Source organism: Bombus terrestris, chromosome 5, assembly GCF_910591885.1.
Source record: "Bombus terrestris chromosome 5, iyBomTerr1.2, whole genome shotgun sequence".
Taxonomy (NCBI): Eukaryota; Metazoa; Arthropoda; class Insecta; order Hymenoptera; family Apidae; genus Bombus; species Bombus terrestris.
The window spans coordinates 9,879,613-9,905,430 of NC_063273.1; the positions used below are offsets into that span (position 1 = coordinate 9,879,613).

Genomic DNA, 25,818 nt, shown 5'->3' on the forward strand with positions numbered 1-25,818 from the left:
CCTTGCGAACATTCACTGTTGAATTCGAAGAACTATCGTACATGTGTGAGTGTTTGCTAAGCACATTGACTGCACTTTTTAAATATATTAAATTGAATTTATATTTATACATATAAATTATACTTATATGAATTTTTAAAAACAATTTATAAAAACAATATAATAAAGTTTTTATTGAAGAGATCATTATAATGTCGAAGTCTAGAAAAACCAAAACAAGACGTGATAGTGATTCAGTAGATATTAATCCTAAAAGAATGAAATCAGAAGATGAAGATAATTCAGAAAAAAAGGAAAATAGTATAGTTACAAGTGATACTTCACTTGAAAATATTTCTGAACAATTATTGTCAATGGAACATAATTTGGCTGCTGAGTTAAGAAAAATTACATTTCGTTTGCCAGTAGAGTATGTTTATAGTCCACTTGAATATGCATTTAATATACACACTATGTATGTACAAAAGTATTGTAATACTGTTAAGAAAATATTGTTTCTTGGAATGAATCCTGGTCCTTGGGGTATGTCCCAAACTGGTGTTCCATTTGGAGAAATAAGTATGGTTCGTGACTGGTTAAAAATTTGTGGACATGTTGGAAAACCAGCCAAAGAACAGCCAAATAGAAAAGTAACCGGATTTCAATGTACTCGTAGCGAAATCAGTGGGAAAAGATTATGGGGTCTTTTTCAAGAATTATGTAAAAGTCCAGAGAAATTCTTTGAACATGCATATATACATAATTATTGTCCTATTGCATTGATGAATAAAAAAGGCTGTAATATTACACCAGCAGAAATAAAGGCAATATATCTATCTTTTATTATAGTCATATTTATATATTAAATTTCTTACTTTTTTAGGGGCCAGAGATACAAATCTTACATTCTGCTTGTGACAAGGCATTAGCAGATGCAATTAAGATTTTAAAAGTTGAAATTATAATTGGCATTGGTGGATATGCAGAGAAACGAGCACAATTAGTAGTTCAGTCTTCAAAATTACCTGTGAAGGTAATTACTACTTATTAGAATTTTGTTTATAATAGATATAGATGAAATGTTTGTAATTTTTTTATGATTTTAGGTTTTATGTTTACCTCATCCAAGTCCACGTGCTGTGAATAATAAAAATTGGAGTGAAAAAGCAACACAAAAGTTAAGTGAGTTTGGATTACTTGAATGTTTTACAGCTTAAAATACCGTGACAAGAAGAATAATCTTTTGCTCTTTATCAGTACAATTTTATGTTACCTAACTGTACTATTTATGTTACATATATTACTTTATAAATTTGTGGTAATTTCTAATATTATTTTTTTATGTATTATTGTGTGCGTGTATATGTGTATTTGGTAATTTTTCTATGAAAATTTGACAAATTTAAGTTATTAAAACATAAAAGAGATACAATGGATTTTTTAAGTTGGATGAATGTTGCTCTACAAAAGGCAAATGATTCTCTAAAATCTGGTGAAGTTCCAGTTGGCTGTTTATTTATATATAACAATGATATCATTGCTACAGGTAATAATACAGTTAACGAAACTCGCAATGCAACTCGACATGCGGAAATAAATTGTATAGATCAAGTTTTAGAGTCCTGTAACGTAAAAGATTTAAGCTATAAAAATGTTTTTTATGATACTGATGTTATTGTTACTGTAGAACCATGTATAATGTGTACATCTGCATTATGTCAACTACAGGTACGTAACATTATATATGGTTGTGGAAACGATCGTTTTGGTGGATGTATAAGTGTTTTTGAAGTACCAAAACTTTATAATTCAAGAACAAAGATAATAGGAGGTATCAAAGGTACTGAAGCAATGACATTGTTAAAAGAATTTTATAAAGGTACAAATCCAAATGTACCTGAATCAAAATTTAAAAAAGACCGTAAAAAAAAGGACACAAATATTACAAATTTAATAAATTCATTTTTTGTTTAATTATAATTCATTACTAAAAAACATTTTAGTTTCTATTTTGATTTTTAATATGATACATAAACAAATCAATTTTATACAAAATATTAAGTATTAATAATTGTACATTGCCAGTAGAGCAAATTGTTTTATATACATGTAGTGGCCTTGTTTATTTTATACGTATTTATGAAGGAATAAATTCCAAAAAAATGTAGTTATGAACACCATGAATGATCTAATTCACACTTGCCTTGATACCATCTGACAAGTAATTGATTTTTTATTGTATAATCTTTCAATATCATATTTTTTGTCTGCAAATGATGATTAATATTTATTTAATCCACATTAAATAAAATGAATATCTATTCTTAAAAACAACTTACTATGGGAGGTGGAAAGATTCTTTGAAAATCCATTTTATTCTGATTTTCCAAATAACTTTGAGATAAAATCAATTTAGTTTCAGGTGTGAAACATGGGCTACATAACTGACATTCTACATGAAAACAGTCATTACATTCTATGCAAAGTTCTGGCAAAACCATTATATTCTTCTCAGCTACTTCCATTTCTTCCTCCATTCTGTTTCTGTAAATGTAAACATCAATCAATGTTATATTATTTTAAAAGATCGTTAACTTAATTGTAATATAAAATTTATAAGACCTTATTTTCAAAGAATCTTTCCTGATTCTTTGCCCTATACCAACTAACGAAAATAAGTTAAATATAACTTGTTCATAAAGTAATTGATTTGGCAGATAATGCGCTGAAGATAAGTTTGGAGACATATTTGCCTCCATGGTATAAACATTTAAATTTTCATCGAGTGCAAAATCGATTCTAATTAACTCGAAAAAATTTCTTCCATTTCCGAAACGTTTTATAGCTTCTCTAATATAAATCTCTTTTGACAAAGTAATTTCTCTGATTGCTTCGCGTACACCACTCCAAACTTTTTCAGGATCTTTCGCTTGCATACGTACATATGCGTCGAACGAATCTTTCATTGAAAACTTCAATTTAGTATAATAATGTTTCAAAGATGGAACATTCCAAGTCGGCAAGTAATCATCGCCAACTACGTATTTGTCTAAAACTTCAGGATCAAATGGATAATATTTTACAGGACAAAATCTAAAGAGCACATCACCTTTGTATATATATACTCTAAGGGGATCAACGGATGTGATCACGGTGTATATTCCAATATCAAATTTATATCCATCTATGAGAAATGGTCGCTGTATAAATTCTTGTACAAAAGATCCAGTTTCTGTAACATTTATGTCGCTCACATTTTTTATGCTAATACCCCGATGATCATTCGATTTTTGTACAAACATCTTTTCTGGATGCTGATTAGCATACAAAAGAAATTCGCTACTTTGTTCTGGTATCTTAAATGCTGGTAAAATGTAGCGACCTTCCGCGGTTGATAAATCCACTTTATTCGTAATATATCCACAACCGGGAATATGATTAACACGTTGATGAGCTTTTAACTTCTTTAAGCTAGAACTTAAACTTCTAAATGGGTAGTCATGTGCCCACAATAAATCCCAATTAAATGCATCATTGGTTTGTTTAAATCCTAAACGTTCCAATACAAGAAATACATGTTTTAAATATTCAGTATCGTTACTTTTCGTGTATACTCGATATAATGGATTCTTTTCTTTTATTTCTGCTGTACTTAATTGCGTATTTTTTAAGTTTTCATGGTAGTATAAAAAGGACAAGAAACAATATAAAATTATTGGACCCGTTATAGAATATAAAAATATATTTAAAAGTGTTTTCACTTTTAAGTTCATCATTTGGGTATATATTGTACATTCATTAACATTCTGTAAAAGTAAATGAAGTTTTTGAACTGGTTATTTCAATTTATCAAAGTAATTTAAATAATCATGCAACTATTAAAAAAATGTACAAACCTGTTTACTAGACATGATTAAACATATAATTTTAATACTATTTGTTAATAATAGTCCGCAGGATGGTATGGCTCACAATATATTTGTGTCCCCACTACTGAGTTCTAGCTTGATGTAAGTACCGTTGTAGTTTTCCCCGCTATACCACCTGCTTTTTAATGAGAACATACTTTCTTAGTACCGGTTTCTATACATAGAACCTGTGTTAAATTCTATTCTTTAAATACCTTACATTTTATAAATAATTTAAAAAGAAATAAAATGCGAAGAAATTTACTTCCCAATAGTAAATGTTCTTTAATTTACAATTAAAGTATATTGTCTTGATAACCGGCCGCGAGACCGAATTTGGTCACTTAGCAAACGAGTACCTTTCTATGTACATAAGAAATTCTGGTTCAGTATGAATAGGATAGAGAGAAAGTTCTGGCAACGGTTAGTTAAAAGGCAAAAAAATAGTTAGTAAGGCACTACTGTACAACGAAATCGTACACTTACCTTTTATAATATACATATACTAAATATAAATATTTTTATATAAAAATTAGACTGCGGGTTTTTATGTATTTATAGAAAACTTAAAAATGTAAAAACGTTCAGGATACTTACAATGTGAAAAAATCTCTGCTAAGTTCCACTGTTATAAATGACGATCCATAAAAGTATAAAATTGCATAAATATCCGTGGTTCAATAATAATAATAATAATAGTATATATGTATATTATAACAATAAAGACATGTAATAAGTACAAGTTCTTTTTGATGTTATGTGATGTTTATATTGAATAACGTTCAAGCATTGGCGGGAATCGTTCTAGAGTACGCTAGTGTACGCGTAGTGTAGCCTAACTTTGCGTCGTAAAAGTTTCTGACCATTTCCTGCCATTTCGATTTTAGACGCAGAGTTGTATATAGCTCAGTAATCTAAACAATGGGTTTCCAAAATATTTGGTATTCGCATCCGAGAAAATATGGCCAAGGATCCAGATCCTGGTAAGTATTACTATTTTGTATTATATTTTTAAATTGTAGACAAATCAATTTATATCATAAAGTTACATGCATGTATGCAATAGACCATGTGTCCACGTTTATGTTTTTCAAGTAAAAGAAGATATTTTTATAGCTTTTAGTGTACGTTGTTTAAGATAATTTAAAAATATGAATTGCATGTATGCAATAGACCATGTGTCCATGTTTATGTTTTTCCAGTAAAAGAAGATATTTTTATAGCTTTTAGTGTATGTTGTTTAAGATAATTTAAAAATATGAATTACTTTATTATCACTATAATTAAAAAAAATTCATATTTTGCTTAAAAATATCATTTTTACATTGTTCGAACATAACCTCAATGTAGTATATATTATGCATAGCATTTATAACTTATTATTGGACTGCCGTAGTCTATTTATAATAGTGTTCTTTCAATATGTAATTAATCATATTGTGTTATTTTACAGTCGTGCTTGTGCCAACAGGCACGGATTAATACGAAAATATGGACTGAACATTTGTCGCCAATGTTTTCGGGAATATGCTGCCGACATTGGCTTTAAAAAGGTATAAAATTTGAATCCTTTTATGTGTACAGATATATTTCTAATATATATAACGATTAAATATTATATCTAAATCAATCTCTTTTTATTTACAGCTGGATTAACATGGGAATAATGAAATGAATGTATGAGATACAATAAAATTAATTTTTTCTACTAAATATATTTGTATCGTTAATTTTAATATATTATAACTAAATTAAGATTAAAACATTAGATTTTCTAGTAAAATATTGTATAAGACTATAATAGATATGTGATATGTTACCTAAAATTAGCTAATATCTTTTATAAAATATAACTTTTGATACATTGATGCTTTTTTTTATTTTTCCATATCTAGCGATCTTTAAATATATTCGCTCACGTTATGATATATGCAGCTATTGACTGGTAGTTATTAGTTTAGGATTATGATTTACGCGGACTGTTACTAACTGTAACAGATAAAAATATTTGATCTCAGCTATTAAATCTGATGAATTTAATTAAAATGTATGTGTCCAATTCATCCCAGATAAATCTTCGAATAGCAGGTTTTTATTTCATAATTTATCGGAATTATGAATATGAAATATGAATTAATTCCTCTAGATTTTGATCATATTAGGAATATATGGACTGACGTGGTGTGTGAAACCACTTCCGAGGAGCGGGAAATACGCTCACATGGTGCTTGGAATCGTATTCATCATTGATCACTGACTCAATACTGTTGATCAGTCAGTTACGTCAGTCAGTTAGATTCAGAAATCGATCAGTTACACTGATTCACTTTTACTCGATGAAAATAAAATTGCGCTTGCGTGAACACAACCAATCACTAATGCGATTCCAAGTATCACGTTCCCTGCTAACTGGTAATTGCTCCATCTCCCGTTGCTGAGTTATTGCTCGGATTCTATATTCCTATGCCCATAGATCACATAGTATTGTTTACATCTGACGATAATGTAATCTGACCTATCTGATTTTTTGACTCCTATAACTTAGCAGGATTGTGTATTGATATAAATTTTAAGTAAAATAAGTAGTATTTGTATACTTATGTCGGTAAATGCATGAAAGTTATGTACTATTTAAATCCGCTAACTCATGTTAGTTTAATTGGACAAACAGCATCGTACATTTGGGAATCGATTGAAGCAGTAAGTTATAAACTCTTATAAAAAAAGATTAACAATAATAAAAATAGAGAATAATGATAATAAGTATTTATAGTGCTTTACTACAATTAAAATGTTTGAACGCTATTAAATTAATGACAGAACTAAAACATTAAGTTATAAATATTTACAATACAATGTAAAAGTATTAAAACATTTATTTTATCTATTGTAAATTATAATAGATTAAATTTTTAACCTATTGAATGCCTATTTTATATTGATATAATAATTGATAGTTGTCAAAATTGCAACTTCATAATTGAGAGCAATAAATTATTAAAATGAAGAAGAAGTTAATAGTTATTTAACATTTCTAGCATTTTCTTGTTATAACAATTTTTCGGATAATATTACATATTATCATGTAATATTATTACTGTAATGCATTACCATTTTTAGGATATTTTTGTTAAATAAAGTGCAGTAGATCTTTAATTTTGTATAATTACAGGTTACATTAAACATTGTTATTCTTTGCTCTAATAATGTGTAAATCTTTGTGTATAAATTTAGCTTTATGATGTGTTGGTTTCTGCCAACACAAATTTTTAGTTTTATATAAGATATAAATCTTTTATCAAAGAGAAATTGTTTTCAGGTACCAAAGCAATTACGTTTAAAACCAAGAATAGAAGTAAAAATGCCACCACCAGTGCCCTTATGGAAGTTGGCTGCAGCTACAGGACCATTTGTTAAACTTGCTGCATTTAGTGGTGCTGCAGCTACAATTCTTGGTGCTTATGGTTCTCATAGTAAGATTCAAAAAATTGTTGCAGCTTTTTAATTTAATACAAGTGCAATATTCTGCATGTATTAAAGAAAATGTATATTTTAATTAACTCTACAAAGAATATTTTATTAATAAGTTTTTTAAGCATGTTAAAGAATAAATTGTATATTTTTCAGTATGATTTTTATAAACAAAATAATTTTTTATGGTTCATCACGATTTCAGAGGAATATCCAGAGCATGAGAAAGTAGATCGAAAGCAAGTATTTGAAACTGCAAGTCGTTACCATTTTATTCATACATTAGCAATGTTAGGATTACCTCTTTGCAGATCACCTTATGTGGTATGTTCAATTTTTGTGAAATATTAATATCAATTATTTGTATTATTATATTTATTATTATATTATTTAGGCTGCAACATTCCTATTTTCTGGAATAGTACTGTTCTGTGGGACTTGCTATTATTCTGCATTTACTGGTGACAAACAATACAATAGATTAACACCAGTAGGTGGTATATGTTTCATACTAGGATGGTTAAGCATGTGTATTTAAAATATTAAAAAACATAGGAATGTAATAATATGTGTGAAGAAGAGAAGGAAGCTAACACGCATAAAAGATATTCCTAATTAGTGTATATAAAAATAATTACTAATAATTGGATTGACTTTGAAATAAATTACTTTTTCATAAGATAAAACCATTTTTTATATTATGCATGTTACTTACGAAATATTGTTAATTAGAAGAAATATTTCGTCGGCAAGCAACATTTGTATTTTCATTTATTGAAAATTGCTAAAGAAATATAATATGATCTAAATAAAATTAAAATTTGTTTATGCTAATGAATTGATATAAATGTACCTTTCATTTATAATATTACTGATGTAGGTTTAGATAATACCCTAAACTATTATACATTATAATTGTATTCCTAACTTGTATCCTGCATACTTTATGAACGATTTTTGTTTTATATTATGTATACATTACCAGTTATAATCCATCGTTATTTGTATTAGAAATGTAATGCAAAAATATAACGTTTTACGTTTTATCATAAAATACATAAAAATTATAAAGTATAAATATCAAGTTGTAAATAATTTTTATAATATAACATTAAAAAAATATTGTAAAACTGAAATGGAACTTTAAAGTAATTCTGCTACTTTTAACACTTAGCCAACCGAATAGGGAGATCTCTCCTCTGTGAAGTACATCGCTACGTGACCAAACGGGGAGATCTCCTTTTTTGATTTACGCAACGTGTTTTCCTTTTTCTTGTTATTATCAGTTATTGTTTACCTAGATTTGTTCCTAACTAATTGCGCCACTTTTTCTGTTTTTATGAAGTACAGTATATAATAAAATACATCAATTTAGTGATGTTAAAATTAATTAAAAAGTTACACTATCAGTTATGACTAAATAAAGTTATAATCGAAGGATACTACATTGTAAAAAAATATTAAAATGCATTATGAATTTTTAATTTCAAGTTCAAGTCGTGTTATTTATCTTTAGTCTTTAGTAGAAAAGTTCCAGTACATTTGAACGCTACGGATGACTGATGGTATTTTGTATTTCATTATTATCTTCTCAATAATTTTTATTGAACAAAACTTGAAATATTTATAAACTAATAGTACGCATATATAATAATATTTTATAAACAGACGTATTTCATAAAAATAACAAATATGACGAGCGCTATTGCGCCGCATGTTTCTCTTCGCAATCAATTAAGACAAGCATTATCGCGCTATTCAGGATTATTCCACCCTGTTTTTTCAAAGATCCCTGGGATTCAAATGCTTAATGTTTTTAATTTTACCTATATTTTTTTATACCTTTAATACATATATTTAATTTGATGTTTTGTATAAACAATATATGAGATCGTTAAACAAAATCATTATCTCAAAATATAATTGACCACTTAAATAATTTTTAGATTTCTTTGTTCTTTAAATAATGAATATTAGTCTTCGCCTCGATATTTCAAAAAATGCGCGGCGGACAGCGTATAGGTTGACTTGTCCATTGCGGTGCGAAATATATAGCTCGCTGTGACGCGCGCGGTTGGCTAAGTGTTCAAAATAAAAACGATAATTATTTATAATATCAACTAATGTAATCGCTAATTCACCGATTAAGTTCCATGTATATAAAAATAAAAATCAAAAAGTGATGTATGTATATATTGATCATCTCAAACAATGGTACAAAATATAAATGTAAAACAAATAATTGCGTCTTATTCCTTTTCTACTTTTGATCAATTCATATTTTTATCATTTTTTTATAGAATCACATTTCTACAGAGACATAAGAAAGTAATGTACCTTGTATAATCCATTTGATACACCAGCTTCGCTGATTTTTATATCCATTCTATTTCGTATTATACAGTTGTCGTACATGTTTCATAAATAGATACTTCGCCTGTAAATAAGTGGATATAAGAATTTTCTTCGATTCATATATCATTATGATGACTTGATCTGACGATGTTGGCTGCATTCTTACACAGCTAAGTAAAGTATTAATTGGACTATCTTACCTAGAATAAAAATATCAAATAAGTTTAATTAGTAATACATCGAATAAACTTAAATATAGGAGTGTTGCACGTCAATTCGCGCAGTGCTCGCATACTGAAAACTAAGCAGCGAACACAAAGAGATCGATTACGAAATTAAAACGATAATCGTAAACACGCAATTATATTCGGAGTTATTATATTTCTATGATGATGAAACATGAGTTACATCATTAGCGCAGTTTTATTCTTTCATTGATCTTGATTTGTGATTTCATTGCAAATTGCAATGAGGCATGAGATTGGCGATTTATGGCGATGCTAAATGCACCACTGATATAAAATTTACTTATATCTAATAGATGTCCCCTCAGACTAAATTACATTTAATTAGCATGGTGTCTCATAGCAATATCATTTTTTTGTCACTATTATATAATATAAAGTATTTATATAGACTTGCGCATATTAAACTATATTTACAACTTTTATTAATTATTGTAACACATCAAAGATAAGTTTCCTAGAACAAGGCTGCTCCCACGCTACCTGGTTCATAATACCACAAGAGAAAACTCATATGGTAGAGCTAATATCTTTGCACCTTTTTTTTTTGATGAGAAAATATATCACAATCTATGTTTATAAGTAAAAAGATAAACATCAAATTAGAATTTATTTAAATGAATTTTCACTAAAATCAAGAAATAGATATCTTCGAAAAAAGCTTATATAAAGTGCAAATGTACGATTACTGAGTTTCGAACAAAACGTAGCCTTTTTTTTAGATATTTTAAATGGTGTCTGAAGAATTTTGTTCAACCTGGACAATGTGATAGCAAAAGAGCAAATGGCGCGCCGGTTTTCCATCCGTTTCTAGGAAAGGTGGAACGAATGTTGTCCTTCTTGTGCAGCTATTCGCAACTTTTCCCGCATTATTTCTAATGTTGTGTAATCAGGCAGTTTTAAGTAATTAACACAAGTCATTACGGATGGTAAGAAATCGTCTGTGTTCATAGACGGATCGAACGTTTTACGCACTATCGTTAACGGTGGTGTTAAACTCTTGAAACCTGTAATATAACATTTTATTTTTTACATTTTTCTTTAAAATTTATTTGAATATAGTAAATATCATTACATAAAGTAATAAGAACTTACCTCCAACTGGTAACCGAGGTGAACCTGTGACGAATTGAACGAACTGTCTTTGTTCTTCACTGTTGTATTTTGACATAACTTCAAATAGAAAACGAATAGCACGAGAATCTGGTGTATAACCATGATCAGTCCTGCAACACTCTGAAAGCGTTTTCACGTCCCATTGTCCACCTGATTGTGCATGTCCACAGAACACAGCTTCAAGTTCTTCAGGGAAGAATAGTTTCAGTTGTGATGGTGGGAATACAGATTCAAATCCTTCCCTAAATGCTTCCATTTGTCTGAAGACACCTTCATATAAGAACCAATGTACCACCAACTAAACAATCAATTTTAAAGTATGAAATTAATAATAGAAAAAATATCAAATAAGTTCATATATTAATGTTTAAATCATTATAATAGAAGTACCTTGATATATTGATCCAAGTTATAAATGGTAACGGGCACTTCGCCTCCACCTTTCCTTAACTCGATGTTCTCATAACCCGGTAATTCAAAAACAAGGCTAAGATCAGAAATTGAACAGCCATCTAAATTTAATGAGTCTATTAGTTTTGCTTTCTCATGTGGCCTTAATGTTTGATCCTTCTCAATTGTTTCCTTTTGTCTAACAACTTCTTGTAATCTACTAAGAGTTCGATGTACATCAGGACATACATGTGCTAAATCGGCTAACGTTAGCATATGTTCTTCTCCCAATAACCATCGATAGAAGGTTAAACTGAATGGCAAATCCAACTAAAAATTATACAAATAAAGATGTAACTTGATGATAACGTCGCAAGTTGTAACTAATTAACGAAATAAAAATTTGTACCATTCTTGAATCATATATCGCTTTCGCCATAAATTTTCCAAGGAACTTGAATTTTGTTTTAAGTTTTGCAAGATGGGACACTTTAGTATTCCACGCAATCGGCATTGGGAAAAGTCCTTGGGGAACATTAACATATCCTGTTTCTGTAGGATTTGAACTACCAAGCCAAAGATCAAGGTCAGCACGCTGTAATTCCTGGGAGACTAGAGCATAGAATTCCAATGTTGGACCAAGACCAGTACCAACCTGCAAAACAATAATTATAAAGTACTGTGAAAATAACATGAAAAATAAACTATATAAAAAGTATACAAAATAAACCTCATTGACATATTGCACTTCAAGTAAGGCTTTGCTAGATGCTAAGTCTTGTATAACTAATTCTGCTTGCTTGAGAATATCAGTTCTAGAAATAGTCCGCTTTCTTCGTTCTAAACGTGGAGTAACACGTTCTTGACTGTCAGATCCCGATAATTCTGGAGCGGAATCTAAAAGACGCTGCAAAGCTCTGTCCCGATCAAACGATGTTGCGTAAAGTAACAACTGTCTTGTCTCAAACGGAAACAAGAATGGACTGTAAACGATTGAAAATATAATAATTGAGCAAAATTGACATGAGTAAACTATTATGAATTTCGTAGTACTTACCACACTGTAGCAATTTGTTGTAACCACAAAGGTAAGTTTCCAGTCATGATCACTAAAGGATCTTGTAGCTGCCGACTTGCTTTTGCGGCTATTTTATTATTAATAAAGTCTTGTGGAGAAAGTAAATTTAAACCCTTTAGATAAGGAAATAGAACACTCCAATGACGATTTAAAGCGTGTAGAAGACGTAATAGACATAAACCATCCAATGAAGCATCAGTAATAGTAACTGAAGATGGTAAAGTAGGTAACAAATAAGAATCAAGTGGACATCGTTGTGCAGGGACTATTCCCTCAAGCCATAAACTATCCTCTTTTCGTTTTGAACTGATCTTTGTACTTTTTCCTTTGCCTTTGCGGCTACTACCCTGTGAACTTGATCCTGGTTTTGGCGATGTTGTAGTTTCTTCCTCGGGTACAGGTCTAAAAGAATAAAAATTATTTGGACCATTTACTTTCCTCATTTGCTTTAAAAATAAGGGGTAAAAATTAAAAATACCTATAATAAATTGTATGAGTTTGTACCCATACAGCATCATGGCCAAGTGGTGGTTCACCATCAGCTTCTGCTTCAGAATGATCCATACCAGTACAACCAAATTGTCTAACAGCTTGATAAACAGTCATATTAAAAGGCAGTACTTCATCTCCAATTAAAAACTGGAGTTTATGTTTCGCTGACCCTTGACTTATAACTACTGCTGCCTATAAAATTAATAATATAAATTCAAAATATTGTTACTTATTAATTCAAAAAAGGGTATAAATGTATATACATATACAGATATTACCAATGTATCATCTATATCATCTTCACTGTTATCGTCGTCACTAAGCATAGATTCAGCCTCTCGTATTCTACCATATCCACGAACCATTAAATAACGTTCAATTGCTTGTACTAATGCAAGAGGATCTATCTTAACAGTACCTCCTTTCCACTGTTTTAAGTTGTTACAATCTGGATGTCGTTGAAGATTACACTACAAAATCATAATAATTCAAGTTAAATTATTACTGTTATTCAAGTTAAGATATTACTGTTATTTGAAAATTAAATACTCTACCTTGAGTTGATGTGTATTGAAAAACTTAAGAGCACTAGTGCCTCCACGACCAGCCCCAGACCCTGCTGGTAAATCATGTACTTTTACCGGAAATTGTTCCAACTGCGCAACACAACTGTTCAATTTTGTTACTAGAGCACCAAATGCTCCAGGATTAAAGTCGGTAATGTTATTATCTTGACACATCTAAAAATTAAACATTTGTAATAATAATGTTCCTCAAAGGAAGTCTCCAATATAAACTATAAAAATGTGAAATAATTCATTTTACTTACTGTTGATTCTGCAAATAATTTCCAGAACATACGAAGGCGATCATAACGATTACCAGGTGCATCCGTAGTTGTGAGGTAGTTTAGCAGAGCTTTGATGAGACCGCTATAATTCATCTCAAATGGAGATATATCACTTTCCAATACTATATCTCGTAATTCAGTAAGTGCTGATAACATTTCATCCAGTTCCTACAAATGCATTTTCAATTAATGAATGTTAAATATTGCATACTTATATCGAAAGATACTTACATTTGATTGTAGCCGTTGTATGGCAGCAGTAAGCCTTGAGAGGACTGTCATTGCAGGATGTGTACATGGAGCGTCATCCTGGTATCGAGCCAAAAATTGAGCAGCTTGATCACGTACCCATGCTTTAGCCTTGTCTCGGTTACCTCCTGTTAAACTTGAATTACTAGGCGGCTTTGACAAACTTGTCGATGAACTTGTATCCCTTTTATCGCTAGCAGAACTTGAAGACGATGATTTTCGACCCCATCTAGCAGGATTAAGATTTCCTAAGAAACGATTATTTTTGGGAGCGAAACCAGTAAAAAGCGACTCGGGTTGCTGAGTTTGTTGTGGCGTAGTACCGCCAAGTCTAGAAAATCGGCCCTTCTTATTGTGTCGTTTCCTTTTCAGGACATCTCCAATTCTCCTAATAAAATATTTAATGTAAATAATATACTACATCCACAGTATAAGATATTTTTTCAAGATATTTTAGTGTTGCATACACGTACAAATGAGCACTTTGTGGTGTAGTTACATCATCTACAGTAGAGTTTAATTCATTTCTAGTATGCGTTTCCATCGATGCAGAGAGATTTGATTTCAACTGACATGTTGCAATCGTACCGAATAATATATTACCATTCGTTGATGGAGAAGCAATTGGAGATGTAGCATTACTAGAAGAAAACATCGTGGTGGAACAAAGCGACGTATTAGACGGACCTGGCTGTGGGCTTGGTAATGATGTACCTAAGAAAGGTAAAAATGAAAAATATAAATGTTAAATCATATATTTTGTAACGTAATAAGTAACTATAGTAATATGTAACGTAATAAGTAACTATAGTAATATGTAACGTATTAGTAAACCATTTTAATAATAATAATAATATATATATAGGCAGATTACCAGTACTAGAAGGACACTTGGGTGGTGAAACACCAAGAGGTACTTCAGGATCAGCTAGTTGACGTATTTGATGTAAGACGCCTTCACGATGAAAATGAACCCCAAATACTTGTGGTAGTCTTTTCATTAATATACTTGCCATTTGCAGGGCTCCAATAACAATTCGTAAATCTTGGGACGCTAACATACCCGCTATGTGTGATGATACTACTTGATTTTTTAAGACGTCCTGTATTAATAATAATAAAGGAAATTGTAAACAATGATGAACAATTTCAAAGATATAATAGTATTCTCATTTAGCTCATACACACTTACCTTAAGTAAATCTGTCGAGGCATAATAGACCATACGTAACAGAGCTCGGAGACATTTACATTTTACAGCAGGACCAGCAGAACTGCTGTAGACTTCATATAACACAGAGAATAACGTTCGAATAAACGATACTAACCATTCATTTGTTTCAATTACTGGAGGTACAACATCCATGCTACAAAAATTTATAATACGAATTATAATACCTAAAACTTGTGAAAAACTCATTTTGAATATTAACACTCTGGAGACCAGTTGCTCTGACAAGCATATAGCTTGAATTGTTTTTGGAGCGATCGGAAAAGATTCAAAAAGGCCAATATCTAATATATTGATAATGGTTTCGTATTATTCAAACATATAATATAAGGACACTTTCATAACGTTTCGTTTATACGATCCATTGCTTTTTTTACTGTTTTATTTAACAATAGTTAACATTTTTATAGGATACTGCATGAAGTATGAAAGACGCGAATTCGTGTCTCTGGTCCCCAGAGTGTTAACACTTAATCAACCGTGCGTACCACAGCGAGCTATACGTTTCTCACTGCAATGGACAAGCCAACCTATACGCGTATTTTTTCAAGTATCGAGGACTAATGTTCACTACTCAGAAAACAAAGAAATCTAAAAATTACTGTCAATTACATTTGACAATAATTTTAAGTGATCAATTATATTTTGCGGTAATGATTTTGTTTAACAAGTTCATATATTTTTTATACAAAACATCAAATTAAAAGTATATATTAAAAATATAAAAAAATATAGGTAAAATTAAAAACATTAAAGATGACTAAAAATAAATAACAAATTTAATTAAAAATAAAAATAAAATGAAATTAAAAATTCATAATGCATTTTAATATTTTTTTGTAGTGTGGTATCGTTCGATTATAACTTTATTTAATCATAACTGATAATGTAACTTTTTAATTAATTTTAACACCAACTAAATTGGTGTATTTTATTATACACTCTACTTTATAAAAGCAGAAAAAATAACGCAATTAATTGGGAACAATTCCAAGTAAACAATGACTGTTAATAACAAAAAAAAAAACGCATTGCTAAAGTCAAAAAGGGAGATCTCCCCGTTTGGTTGGCTAAGTGTTAACATATCTTAATTCATAAAGATATTAATATATTTTTACTTAGATGAACATGTAGGACTTTTGCCTTCTGTAGGATGCGCATTCACTCTGCGAAAAATGCTCCTTGCTAATCCAATATCTTCATTAATTTGTTTCATCACAGTCAAATCTATCGTATAAGTTCGTCCTAAAGAGGACAAACAAATCTCATCTTCGCCATTCTGAAATGCCATCTGAAGAAGACATTGTCATTTTACTCTACATATTTGATTTTTCATAATGTTATATGTTTTTCATAATGTTTTCATATGTTCATAAAGTATTATTATAATACCTCAATGATTCTAGAATCAATAGTGCTAAATGGATGACAGCAATGTCTTTCATCGCGCCATTCCCAATGAACATTTTCTTGTTGATTACTGGTCCTTTCAAGTAAACTATTTACACTAAATATGCCATCTGTTGGTAAAGAAGGCATGAGTTCTTCAATCAAGCAAGTAATTTCAAACCACTCTTGCGGAGATCGCGGCACTAATTCTACATCTTCTGTTTTCACTTCTAATGATCCAGTTAAAAGATAACTTAATGTGAAAGCTATATTCTGTTGCAGAAGCAGCTGTGCCAAATCAGGACAGCGATTTGATATCACAGAGAGCATTCGCAACACTGTTATGAAATTACCAATGCTGTTAACAGGTGGGGTAATCATAAGCTAAAATATAAGAAAATGCATATATCTTTAGTAATAAAATTCATAAAATATTACATTATTAAGAAAAATAATAATAGAAAATAAGTATTTCTCTTACCAACTGTTGTAAGTTTTGAAGAAGTTCTGCATTGATAATTTTATGTAAAGTTACTGGATCGTGTTGAAAACTATCAACTAATCGACTAAATGCTTGACAAACACACTCAACACTTTTCTTATCTTGGTTTGTCAATCTACTTGTTAATAAGGGTAAACTATCTGCTACTAAGTGAAAATCATCAGGATGTAGATTTTGGCAACAGTTTGCTGTAATTGTTAATGCAGCTCGTTGTGCTGTGATATTAAAAAAATCGACAAATTTTAAACAAGCTGATACTCCTCCCTAAAAATAGACGTGTTAATAAGAAACAACATTCGTTTTAAATTGATCGTCAATGAATTAATACTACGCATACCGCATGTAAAATGGTTTTGCTATGTCTTCGAGAAAGCATAGCTAGCGCTGTTAAACACTGTTCTGCTACGTCCATACATTCAATAGATTCTAATTTTTGTAAGAACACTGGAACAGCGTCAACCACAACTGTTGACGATCGGGGTAAAGCTTCCATCATGTAAGTAAGAGCACGACATGCGTGTGTCATTATTACAAAATTATGTTCTATTCCGAGTAAATTTATTAATGCTGCAACCACTTGTTTCACAGGAAAGCCAGCTAATGTATCTTCATTTCCCATAACAAGAATTTCACCCATTCCAATAACAGCTTGTAGTTGCTCTCCTTCATCATCAACAGCTTGCAAACCAGTCAGTAACTGTTGTGCTTTAGCAGCTAGAATTATAAAATTATTTTCTAAATATAATACTTATTTAAAAAATTGCTTTTAATAAAAATGAAAATATAAAATGAAAAAATGAAATAAGAAAAAGTAGAATTTGCAAAGAACAGAACATTACCAGAACTTGCACCCATACTTCTATTTAACAAATGTTGCATTCGTGGTGGTAATGCACCAAACACATGAGGAGGTAAACCTCTAGCTTCAAGTAATGCTTGCAACCTCCCAACTTCCCCATCATCACTTTCACTGTCTCCAGTAGTCCCTGACATTCCGGATGGTCCTCCACTTGCTTAATAAAAAAATAATATTGTAACACTAACTTCTTGAAGAAAGAATTATGACTTGTAACATTTCTTGTGGATCATCTTGTATATGAGGAATTTACCAGTGGCAGACGTAGCGGTGGATGCCAATTCGTCTTCTCCAGTTGTGGATACTAATTGACTACTAGAAACTGTAGATGAAACAGTTGTTGGGGTGGAACTATTAGTCAAAGAGTCAGTACCTGGCATTACACTTCCACCCGAACCTCCTTCTATCACTGCTTTTCTTGCACGTGATGAAGAGCGATGTCTGTTCGAATAAAACGTTATAGTTGTGATAACATACATTAAACATCATGATATTCAAAACATAACTAATAATCATTTTTAAGCAATCAATTACCTGGAGCTTGAACAGTTGCCTGTTGTAGTATCTTTTTTATGATGTTTTCCTGAAGTTTTGTTAATACTTGACAGATCTTTATAGTCACTGGATAATTTTGCGCGAGAACGTAATATATGCTTGTGCGCAGGATGAGGGTGTGCAGGGTTGGCAGTGGCGGTGGCAGACACAGGTGGATTGGCAGTGGCTGTGGCGATGCCACTAGTGCCTGCCCCGTCATGTGCCAACGCCCCCCCACCACTCTCCACAGAATTACTGGCTGCGTTACCCACTCTGATGCTGGACTTCACACTTAAAACTTGACTACTCGCACTGCTACTCGCGCAGGTTGTACCACCGTGGGATTTTGACCCTAAAATATTGAAACATTTTACTATTATTATTATTATGATTTATATATATAAAGACTTCAATACTTGCAATGATTTTTAAATGTTCTAAAACTTGATTATCGTTGAAAATCATTACCACTTTGGATAACAAGAAAGGGAAAAACGTTAACATACATATATAATGTTTTAGTGCACATAAAACAAATTTTTTAAATATCATTGTTTTTTGTGCATAATTATAGGAATCAAGCATTTTCACAAGTTAAAAGTTGATAATAAGTACGTTATAACTTATAATACTATATGTACATTGTCTTCTGTGCAATCTACAACCTATTCAGGCATGTATTTTCTTTTTATAGATATTTATGTTAATTGCATACATATTCGTATTACACATGTTCATGGGATAATCCTGTGCTAAACCTAAATAGATGTACAACACATGCTTTTATTCATTTTACAGATTTCATAAATGATCTTAAGGATTAAAAAGTATGTATAATATCACATATTGATGATAATATTACATTTATAAATATAGTAACAAAATAGATCGGGAGGTTATGTTTATATATGATAAAAATGCTAAACAATGGATATTAGGATAAATTCCACATAAAATCAAAAGTTAAAGCAAAATACAAATTAAATTTTGCTTTCTTTATATTTAAAAATTTATGAAGGAACAAAGATGTGATTTATACAGACATACGTTTATGCATAATTATAAACATTTTTCATTTTATAAAATAGATTATTTCATTAAATTTTCAAGAAATGATAGTATTTAATAATATTTAAATAAATATTTGCAGTATAATTATAACATTAAAATATGATTATTGTATTAAATACTATTCAATAAGTTTCATATTATTACAGGAAATAAATATTAGAGATAACACTCATGTATAGTTATATTGTATAGGTATTTTCCATATCTGCATGTAAGGCTTTGTACATCTTTTGTAGAATATAAAAAATGTGTTTATATATATATGTATATATCTCTTTTAACAAAGTGCATATACAAAATATGTATTTTTGCTCAACATTACCACAAGTGAACTATATTTACCTTATTAATTTGATACTATCCATCCCATTAAATTAAATGAAAATATTGCACATGCTATATTGCACATTTGGATACATAAATTTAATATACTTAGTAATTTTCAAAACTGAAAATAATAATTATTTTAGTAAAAATTTGGACCATTAAGATAATGTTTATAAATCTATAGAAATTGATACATTTTTATTAATGATCATTACTAATTGTATGCATATTGTAGACATAATTATATATCTTATTATATGTATATATATTATTTAATACATACATAAATGCTGCATTTTATAATATGAGAAAAATATCTTTTTAATTGTAATAAACTCTGCATTAAATAGAGAAGTAAAATTGTATATTGTACAATGTATATGTATGAGTATTAAGGCATGGTTTTATCACTAAATTGTTTTTATAATATTCTACTCAATTGTTATGCTAATATTTTTGATCCATCTTCATACCTCATGAAGTATTTGCACATCAAAATCTCCAAGTAATAAAACAATGTTGAGTGAGTGTTTGAATTTATATGTATATATAAATTTCATACAAACACACACACACACAAATGTATGTATATAGATATATATATATGGAATTTCACCATGAAATTTTAAATAGCACAAACATGTATAACTTACATCAGAACCATATTTATTTTATATATGTCTGGAGAAATAATGTCATGCATAAATCATATTTGACACAAACAATTTGATCTCATTTATATATGATATACTTGCATATGAGTATGGAAAACCAATTTAGAGAGCAGATTTATAATGATTTGTATTCGTTTAAAGAAATCTACTCATGAATTTTTAAGAGAAAATAAGGGTAAGAAAATGTAGTACGAAGTGTGTACTCCTTAGGCTTACCTTCTTGATGATACGTTTGTGTTGATATTGGAAAAAGTGCTTTGACAGCAGACACAAATCCTTCCAGACATTCGCTCATCCTCAGGCCTAATGATACAGTCTGATCTATGACTCTTATTTTGGTAATACTTTCTTTCTTTAATTTTAAGATATTTGTGAATCAAATCCTAGTTTTACTACCCTATACTTTAGCCTACTACTCCATTAAATGAAGGTTGCAAAACACGTTCTTTTGATACATGAGCAAAGATTTTTTTAGTTGATCATGATAACAAATTTATATGATATTATTGTATCAAATATATGTTGTGAATACGAACATTATTGTTTTCACTCGTGTGTGTTTAAAGGTATTATTATTATTTAATTTGTTTATAAAGATTTCTATTTAAGTCTATTTGAACAGAACATTTATGTAGTTAATTTTAATTGTTTTGGAACATTTTAAAAGGTTAGTTCTTCAAAATTATTATTGATTAGTTCCTTTAACAAATAATTACAATTGTTTAAAAAATGTATGTTAGAAAAAATAAAAGTATATGTTGTTAATAATAAATAAAAAGATATTGCATTTTTTTTTAACAAAACAAAATTTTCAGAAAATATTTCTTAATTTAAGTATTCTGTTAAGCAACTGATAATTATCATATTTCTTATTAATCATTAAAAATTGTAAAACATTACAAATAAAAAAATTTAACACAGCAATGAATTGCATAAACAATTAAAAAGTAATGTTAATTATACATATTATATAAAACCATAAGTTCATTGTTCTTAAAATAATAAAATCTTATTTATATTAAAAGTAATTAATTTTTTAAAGTAAAAATGCCCATTTACAAAAAATGCATATTAATTAATTATAATTGGTAAATATGTTAATTAATTAATTATTACTTACTGTTATTATTGTTACGATTTATGCATTTATATACGTTCTTAAAATAAAAATTATTAAAATAAATGCATTTTTAGAGTTGGTTTAATTTGTATTATGTGTTCACTCAAATCACACATCACATCTCATTGCAACCAACACTTTTTAATATAAAACCAATAAATACACTAACCTCTTGTTCTTGATGTGGATGGATGACTAGTAACTGGTGTAGTAGTTGATGTTGGTACCAAATTGTTATATGTTAAGTCTTCTTTACTATCGTAACCACTGGACACTGATAAATTGTAACTATTATGTCCTTGTGATATGGCTTGTGGATTTTGTGGCGTACGAGAACGAGTCCTTGATGCAACACAGTCAATAGCTGTTAAATTTAACTCTGGCAAACTTGTTCTTGCAACACTACGAGCTCTTGTACTGTTCGCACTAATATTATAGTTTGATTGCTGAACTTTATGTTGTGGCTTCCAATTATTATCTATAGAAAATGATATAGACTATAGTTAGAATTATGACCAATTTTTAATAAACATGACATTTAAAATAATAGTAAAAGAATGAAATAATATATAAGGATTATGTTCATATTGTTTTAAAAAAATATAATTACCTAGATACGATTCTAAGCCACTGCCATGACCTTTAAATTCACCTCTTGTTCTAATTCCTGTTGATTCACTTGAATGTTTACAAGAAGTATTATTAAAAACTTCAGATGATTGTGGATCACCAATGGTTTGTCTACGTCTTTTTTCTTCTAACGTGACAGGAATAGAACCAGTGCTTTGTCGTTTTCTATAACCACTACTACCACTGCTAGAGCTCTTCCTTCTAACCTTAGAGGTGTCTGCTGAAGCACTGGCCGTCTCTACAGACCCCCCTGATGACGACTGATCTTGTTGATCTGCCATAGATTAATCGACTCATGCCACTATTCTGTCTGCAACAAAAAAGAAAATATTTCTCATAATTTTTTAAATAAATGAAAAACTAATAAAATATCATGTAAAAATTCTATAACATAATCATTCTAATGAAACCCAAAGTGATTATAAAATAGTGAATATCCTTGGCACCACATTCATTATATAATAACAAGAGTATAATCTAAGTTAAGATTGAAATTAGAATTAAAAATATCAAACAGAATAATAAATCTAAATTAAAAGTAATTCTAATTTTAACATTTATCATGAAAATAAGGTTTTATAACGTAATAAAAATTAAAATTAGAAGATATAGTTGAAATTACAACTATCCTAAATTTTCTTTCATAAACATTTTTACAAATATTTTATTATACTTAACTTTCATTATTAAAATATAGATTATTTAAAGAGAAAAATATTAATAAAAGCACATTAGATATGTTCATTACATAAAAGCCTGTACAAATGTTAAAATAGTAATGTATTATTATTTAAAAATGTAACAAAGAAATATATATATCTACTTACAAATAATGCATTAAAAGTAAAAGAATGTGTGTGTGTGTGTGTGTGTGTGTGTGTGTGTGTGTGTAATTTCAACAAAATAGATTAAACAGAAATCACTTATTACGATAAATCAATGGACACTTGGATAAGAGGAGCGTGACTAAATAATACAGCAGAGGCGATGCGCAATTAATGTTTTCCTTCACGGTGAAAGAGATAGTAACAAACCCAAGAATCATAACAAACAGTACAACTGGTGTCCGTTTATAATATCATGGTCAATGCAAAATTGTGCCGTTGACATCATAGAACCTCTTCTAAGAATACTAGGATTACATAGTCGCAACAAAGCCACGAATAGATTCGGTACAATCGTAAGATATTCAACGAAAGACGTAAATAATTACAACAAAGACTTGTAAGTGAGCAAGCCACCATTTGCTTGTGAACAAGTAATGGAGGACGAGTTCTTTCTTCGTCTCTTTCTATCTTTCGTTTCTCCACTCTCGTTACCGTGTGACCTCAGGTTTAGGTCCTCGAAAAAGAGAATCTACTTAGGTATGCAGGTCCTCGACAAAAAGGAAAAGAAGAAGACGAAGAAGAAAAAAAAATAGAAGAGAGGAAAAGAATTCTCAATTACAGAATAAAGATTACCTGAATGTCGGATAAACATGCCCAGGGCATCGCGAGGAAAATGTCTTCTCGTCGATGATTTTTATTAGCACAAAAGTTTCTTGTTACATACGACACAAAAATGGATTCTCGCGCAGAGCACGTACGTTGGTGAGTGGCTATGTGCACTAGCACACACCAAAAAACGCACCAAACGCACTGCCGAGGCACACTGAAGCAACTCAGCGGAATGCGACGGCTATCGGAATCGGGTTGGTTAGAATTGGGAAGCTGGAGAATGCTCCGCCCCCATCAGGAAACGTCACACACGAATTCAACGTAGGTGCGTTCGAAAACACGGTGCCCGCATGGAGTGAAATCGCAATTCATAACGAAACAACAGATGCAAAACCGGCGCGAATAGCCATCTTGTCGCAGTTTTTTCAAACACCAACTTTTACTTTCTCTTCGTTTGTAGTGCCAAATTAATCGCAAACAATTGATCGAATATCAATGAGAAATCTTCAAATATATAATTATTCCCAGGTTAAAATATATGTATGTGTATATATACATGTATTTATATACATATAATATAATTATATACACAATAGTATACGTGCAATAATATATGCTACGATACATACACAATAACAATACATATACAATAATATGCATATGTACTATGCGTATGCGCGTGTGTATTCGTGTGTGTGTGATTCAATATGTTCTGTAACATTATATGCTATGTTACAGTACCTCAAAACAATTTTTCTTTTTATGTTTTTCAAACTAGTACAATGAACTTATATATTTTTATAAATAAACATAAATCTGTCTATTAGAAAAGAAATTATGACTCGAATAAATGCGATTTTCACTAATGGGTGACATGTGACATGTCAAACCTTAAACACTGCTTGGATTCAAAATAAATATGATTAGGTTATCATAAATAAATGTGTTGAGCAGACAGAATAGAGCGGTGATAAAACAACGTATATAAAATTAATGTACGTTAATGATAACATGGAGGTGTAACAGAGAGTGTAAACCAAAAAGCTTGTTATTCGTTGTTCAATACTTTTAAAAAATTCTTATAGTTTTGTCAACCCAATCTTAACTATTACAAACGCATTTGCTGATAACGTGTCAAATGATAATTATAAAACGTTTTTGAGATTAAACAGACAGATAGAAAGTTAAAGCAATTATAGAACTGTTATTTCATCACTTTTTAAATCTTCTAGGAAAACACGTAAACTTCACAATTACGATGTCGTAACGAATGTCGAATTCTGGTTCTATTGTTTGATCACGGCAAGTATGTACGCATCGTTATGATTGGTTGAAAATCTGATTTAGTAGTATCCAATTGGCCGATAAGTTAAAATATTTCTCAACCTATGTCAAAACAGTTTGCGATAAATGAAGTATACTGATAAAATAAACAGAACAAATGTTTGACAGAACCGTAACAGATGTTATAATTATTAAACGTTTGTTGATCCTTTTAATTTTATTTGAAATAACTACTTACCGAAAAAGGGAGCTCCTCCCTGGAAGTCGAACTCCAGTTACGCAATGCGATGTATAAGAGGACACGTGAAAATACAGACTGTGCTGTCAAGTCGATTAGAGCGTCGTCTGCTACGATATCTCGACCGAGGATTATACAGGATGCAGGTTGTATGGTTGATTCAGCCGAAGCATGTGCGTTCCTTTATGTAGCCATACTGTAACGTTCTCTGAACAATGATTGGTTAATATGCATTATTTGATTTTTATTAACCAATCAGCAACGAGAATAATATTATCGCTTTATTTCGTATAAAAGATTAGTTAAAATACATACTATTCGTCTATAAACATTAATAAAAGCTGGAAAAGCGATTTAAGCATTTTGGTTGAACATTTGTACTAAAATATATTT

At 30.1% G+C, this 25,818-nt stretch overlaps 6 protein-coding genes across 12 annotated transcripts; 4 read left to right on the forward strand and 2 right to left on the reverse strand.

Annotated features, from left to right (window-relative positions):
* Positions 1–51: 51 nt before the first annotated feature.
* LOC100651441 (single-strand selective monofunctional uracil DNA glycosylase) lies at positions 52–1,308 on the forward strand. Its single transcript, XM_012308430.2, has 3 exons — positions 52–803; positions 863–1,012; positions 1,086–1,308. The coding sequence occupies exons 1-3, from the start codon at positions 192–194 to the stop codon at positions 1,194–1,196; spliced, it is 873 nt and encodes a 290-aa protein (XP_012163820.1). The 5' UTR covers positions 52–191; the 3' UTR covers positions 1,197–1,308.
* A 99-nt stretch (positions 1,309–1,407) lies between these two features.
* On the forward strand, positions 1,408–2,313 carry LOC125384616 (tRNA-specific adenosine deaminase 2). Its single transcript, XM_048405803.1, has one exon. It carries the CDS (start codon positions 1,411–1,413, stop codon positions 1,951–1,953), a length of 543 nt encoding a protein of 180 aa, XP_048261760.1. The 5' UTR covers positions 1,408–1,410; the 3' UTR covers positions 1,954–2,313.
* Positions 2,101–4,606, reverse strand: LOC100648938 (probable tubulin polyglutamylase ttll-15). Its single transcript, XM_003395749.4, has 4 exons — positions 3,876–4,606; positions 2,602–3,785; positions 2,319–2,523; positions 2,101–2,246 (listed from the first exon to the last, which is right to left on the reverse strand). The coding sequence occupies exons 1-4, from the start codon at positions 3,888–3,890 to the stop codon at positions 2,148–2,150; spliced, it is 1,503 nt and encodes a 500-aa protein (XP_003395797.2). The 5' UTR covers positions 3,891–4,606; the 3' UTR covers positions 2,101–2,147.
* Positions 4,607–4,712: 106 nt separating this feature from the next.
* Positions 4,713–5,446, forward strand: LOC100643570 (40S ribosomal protein S29). Its single transcript, XM_012308417.3, has 2 exons — positions 4,713–4,870; positions 5,341–5,446. Exons 1-2 carry the CDS (start codon positions 4,809–4,811, stop codon positions 5,444–5,446), a joined length of 168 nt encoding a protein of 55 aa, XP_012163807.1. The 5' UTR covers positions 4,713–4,808.
* An 821-nt stretch (positions 5,447–6,267) lies between these two features.
* Positions 6,268–8,192, forward strand: LOC100642282 (transmembrane protein 256 homolog). Its single transcript, XM_003395693.4, has 4 exons — positions 6,268–6,587; positions 7,207–7,360; positions 7,564–7,682; positions 7,753–8,192. The coding sequence occupies exons 1-4, from the start codon at positions 6,501–6,503 to the stop codon at positions 7,894–7,896; spliced, it is 504 nt and encodes a 167-aa protein (XP_003395741.1). The 5' UTR covers positions 6,268–6,500; the 3' UTR covers positions 7,897–8,192.
* A 1,343-nt stretch (positions 8,193–9,535) lies between these two features.
* Positions 9,536–25,563, reverse strand: LOC100650881 (E3 ubiquitin-protein ligase TRIP12). Of its 7 annotated transcripts, none has more exons than XR_001098690.3 (26): positions 23,928–24,322; positions 22,448–22,777; positions 22,007–22,315; positions 20,934–21,020; positions 18,646–18,997; positions 18,365–18,552; positions 18,095–18,268; positions 17,593–17,969; positions 17,235–17,519; positions 16,757–17,137; positions 16,483–16,655; positions 15,326–15,500; positions 15,008–15,236; positions 14,607–14,847; positions 14,116–14,521; positions 13,864–14,052; positions 13,589–13,774; positions 13,313–13,504; positions 13,021–13,226; positions 12,522–12,944; positions 12,195–12,447; positions 11,874–12,119; positions 11,465–11,794; positions 11,054–11,372; positions 10,716–10,965; positions 9,536–9,913 (listed from the first exon to the last, which is right to left on the reverse strand). XR_001098690.3 is itself a non-coding variant. In XM_012308409.3 (25 exons), exons 2-25 carry the CDS (start codon positions 22,746–22,748, stop codon positions 10,769–10,771), a joined length of 6,219 nt encoding a protein of 2,072 aa, XP_012163799.2. In that variant the 5' UTR covers positions 22,749–22,777; positions 25,426–25,563; the 3' UTR covers positions 9,536–10,768. The 7 variants fall into 7 exon arrangements, 5 of the variants coding, with proteins under 5 accessions (XP_012163799.2, XP_020718616.2, XP_048261761.1 ...); XR_001098691.3 differs by having other exon boundaries at positions 9,536–9,795; positions 23,928–24,321; XM_012308409.3 differs by lacking the exon at positions 23,928–24,322 and adding an exon at positions 25,426–25,563 and having other exon boundaries at positions 9,536–10,965.
* Between the last annotated feature and the right edge of the window lie 255 nt (positions 25,564–25,818).